This window comes from Agrilus planipennis, unplaced genomic scaffold (assembly GCF_000699045.2).
Source record: "Agrilus planipennis isolate EAB-ADULT unplaced genomic scaffold, Apla_2.0 scaffold4, whole genome shotgun sequence".
In the NCBI taxonomy this organism is placed as follows: domain Eukaryota; kingdom Metazoa; phylum Arthropoda; class Insecta; order Coleoptera; family Buprestidae; genus Agrilus; species Agrilus planipennis.
In genome coordinates this window covers 36,138-39,064 of record NW_020442463.1, presented here as the reverse complement: position 1 = coordinate 39,064, position 2,927 = coordinate 36,138, and the positions used below count along the sequence as shown (strand labels likewise).

The 2,927-nt window shown below is 33.1% G+C and overlaps 1 protein-coding gene across 1 annotated transcript in view; it reads right to left on the bottom strand.

Moving 5' to 3' along the window:
* LOC108736847 (brachyurin-like) overlaps window positions 1-2,626 on the bottom strand; it is a 12,237-nt gene extending 9,611 nt beyond the window's left edge. Inside the window, exons 1-3 of the mRNA XM_025980890.1 lie at window positions 2,391-2,626; window positions 2,210-2,326; window positions 1,363-1,463 (exon numbers count right to left, since the gene is read on the bottom strand). Of these exons, the coding sequence (XP_025836675.1) occupies window positions 1,363-1,463; window positions 2,210-2,326; window positions 2,391-2,435 (263 nt within the window). The 5' untranslated portion in view covers window positions 2,436-2,626. The remainder of the gene's footprint in view (window positions 1-1,362; window positions 1,464-2,209; window positions 2,327-2,390) is intronic.
* Between the last annotated feature and the right edge of the window lie 301 nt (window positions 2,627-2,927).

Here is a 2,927-nt window from a genome sequence, read left to right as displayed (position 1 = left end):
GGGGTTCAAAGTTAATAAATATGCCAATTTTTATACATTTCTAGGCATGTAAATATTTATATAGTCATTCTTAAACAATATTCAAAGGTAAAACTAATGAAAAATACATAAAAATATTGAGAAAGTTATATAAAACATTATTTAAATAGCTTTATCAATAGGGTAGGTTAGGTTAGGTTATCAGGTTTTGTTCAAGTGACCACTCTCTTTCGATCCCCCGCCTCCACCCGCTTGAAAATACACTTCTCACTATCCAACGCCAAACCATAATGGTGCTTATATAAATAAGTATTAAATAGGAATTGGGAAAACAAAAGAATTCTAAATCATTATCATAAGATTGTCAGTCTTAAGACTGGTTCGCATTTTCCTAAAACTAGAACATCCCACATTCTTAACTATTTGCGAACAGTAATCTAATCTAGATCGACCACTACCCCTCCTAACTCTCGTTTCTGCCTCTAATATGTCTCTGACTAGACCTTCATGTTTGAGAAGTTGTCCTACTAACCTATCTCGCCTATTTCTTATTGACTTCCTTAGAGTCCACTGTTCTCCTATTTTTTTTTAATATCACTTCATTTCTAACCTTATCTATTCACGGTATCCTCATCATTCGCCTGTAACACCACCTTTCCAACGCTTCTAACCTTTTCTTTCCCGCCGCACACACTATCCATGTTTTGCACCCGTACAGCGCCGAGCTCCAAACATACACCTTTAACAACCTTTTTCGAATTTCTAAATTAACCGTTCGCGAGCATAGAAGTAACTTCTTTTTGTTTAAGGTTCTGTTTTATATCTCTGCTGCTCCTTTCGTCCTGACTTATCTGACTTCCTAGAATACTTAAAATCAGCCACTTCTTCCATTGAAGGCGACTCGACCCTGCGCTAATCTCTGCTTTATATCCCTACTACTCCTTCCGTCCTGACTTCTGACTTCCTAGATACTCAAAATTAACTATTTTCTCTAATTTTCGACTCCTATGTTTATATTCGCTTTTTCCCTACTTTTTCTTCCTTTGCATACCGGTATTTTTAATATTTATTAGTATTTTAATATGTTTGGTGATTAATTATTAGACATAGTGAATATTTGAAGTAAAGGAAATGTAGTTACGATTGAGAATAGCTGGTGTTGGAAGATAAACCATGGCTAAATCGTTCTCTAATGTATCATTGTTAAACTCTTCATGCATTGTGAAATTGGAGGTTGGAATGCGTTGTTGGGTAGTTTCATTTTGTCGAATGTTATGCGTTCCCAGTAATACTTCCAACGATATGACTCTGATAAGGAAATGAAGAGAAAAATGCTGCAAAGTGCATTGAACAATGTTGTTAACAATAGAGCAAATGCCTTACCCTTCGTACAAACAATGCGCAGCTGTTAACACGTATCTTTGGGTAATAAGAGATCCTCCACAGATACTTTGGAAATAATCGAAAATAAGGTTCACGGCAACCTAAATAAATAAAAACGTTAGAGTAGCATACCTGCAGTTCACTGCGAATTTGTCCACGCCTGACACCATATGTAACTTTTAACCCTTAAATTTTGTCGCCCAAAACTCCTACAGCCTCCCCCCCTAGAATGTCACACCCCCTAAGTCTCACACCCAAATTTCGAGCCGTCCAAACCAAAATTGGTAAGTTAAAATTTAGGAATGAAAAAAAAAATTTTTGATCAAATATCAAATGAAATACTTTGAATTTTTGTAGCGTTAATTGAATGTATTAGTAAATTAACATTACCTACTTCAGATAATCTCAAATTATTGAGGGTAAATTGTTGCTGCTGTTACCTCCTTGTGGTAGAGTACTAATACATGTATATCCAGGAGTCAGGATTCGATTCCTGGCATAGGAGTGGCAGCAACAACAATATTTCCTCATTAACTTCCGGTAATCTGTAGTGGGTAAGATTAATTAAGAAGTAAATTGACTAATAGATATATCAACTGTATGTTAGTTCTCTAATAATAATAACAGTTAAATTATTGATGTAAGGTTACTACCAGAATAGTGATATGTCCAAATTAATTAATCCCTATTTCAGAAATAATTCTTTACATTATTTTATTTTTATCAGTTAGAAATTGTTCTTTTTATATATTTTTAAACATTCGTTCTGTCAAATTTTTTCTAAATATACATCAAATTACGTAAAAAGCACAATCTGCTGAAGATTTGAGTAAATAAATATTCATACTTGATATGGTAAAGAATATGGTGCAGCTTCGTTCCCTCCCACAATCTTTACGTCATCAGAGAATGCAAACTGATGAAGTTCTGTAGGAATTTCAGACAAATCTCTAGTTACGTAAGCCTGCAAAAACGACAAAAAATTAATTCACAATAAATCTAGTTGTAAGCTAATTTCACAGCTATACCGTAACTAACGAGAATGTTATGAAAATTAAGACAATCTTTTCCATTTCTACTCCCGACAGAAATACTGTACAGAACTTGGTAGAATCGCGCTTTATAAACGAAAGTTTAATGTTTTTTAAATATTTTAGATAAAAATGGTAATTAATGTAGTGAAAATCGACCCTGAAACGAAATCGACTCTATTTAGTGCGCGGCTACCTGGTGAAATTAACAGATGGAACTAAATCGAACCTGTTTTTAGTTCACTATATATATACAAATCTCTACGTAGGTACTTGAAGTTCATGTTATATATACTGGCATGTGTAAAAATTAATATCTGTTCTGTTATTTACGTTTTTATAACATTGTTTTTAGCTTTATTCATTTTTTTGGGTTCCTTATGTATATGTTAAATGTATATATCTTATTGAAGGTTTTGTAGATAAAATAAATAAAGTGTCTGTTTCAGGTTTCCGATATTTATATTTCTTTTTTACCTTCTAAACTGAGAAACATTCTATCTGTTAAGTAACCATTATACATGACTTCTTCTT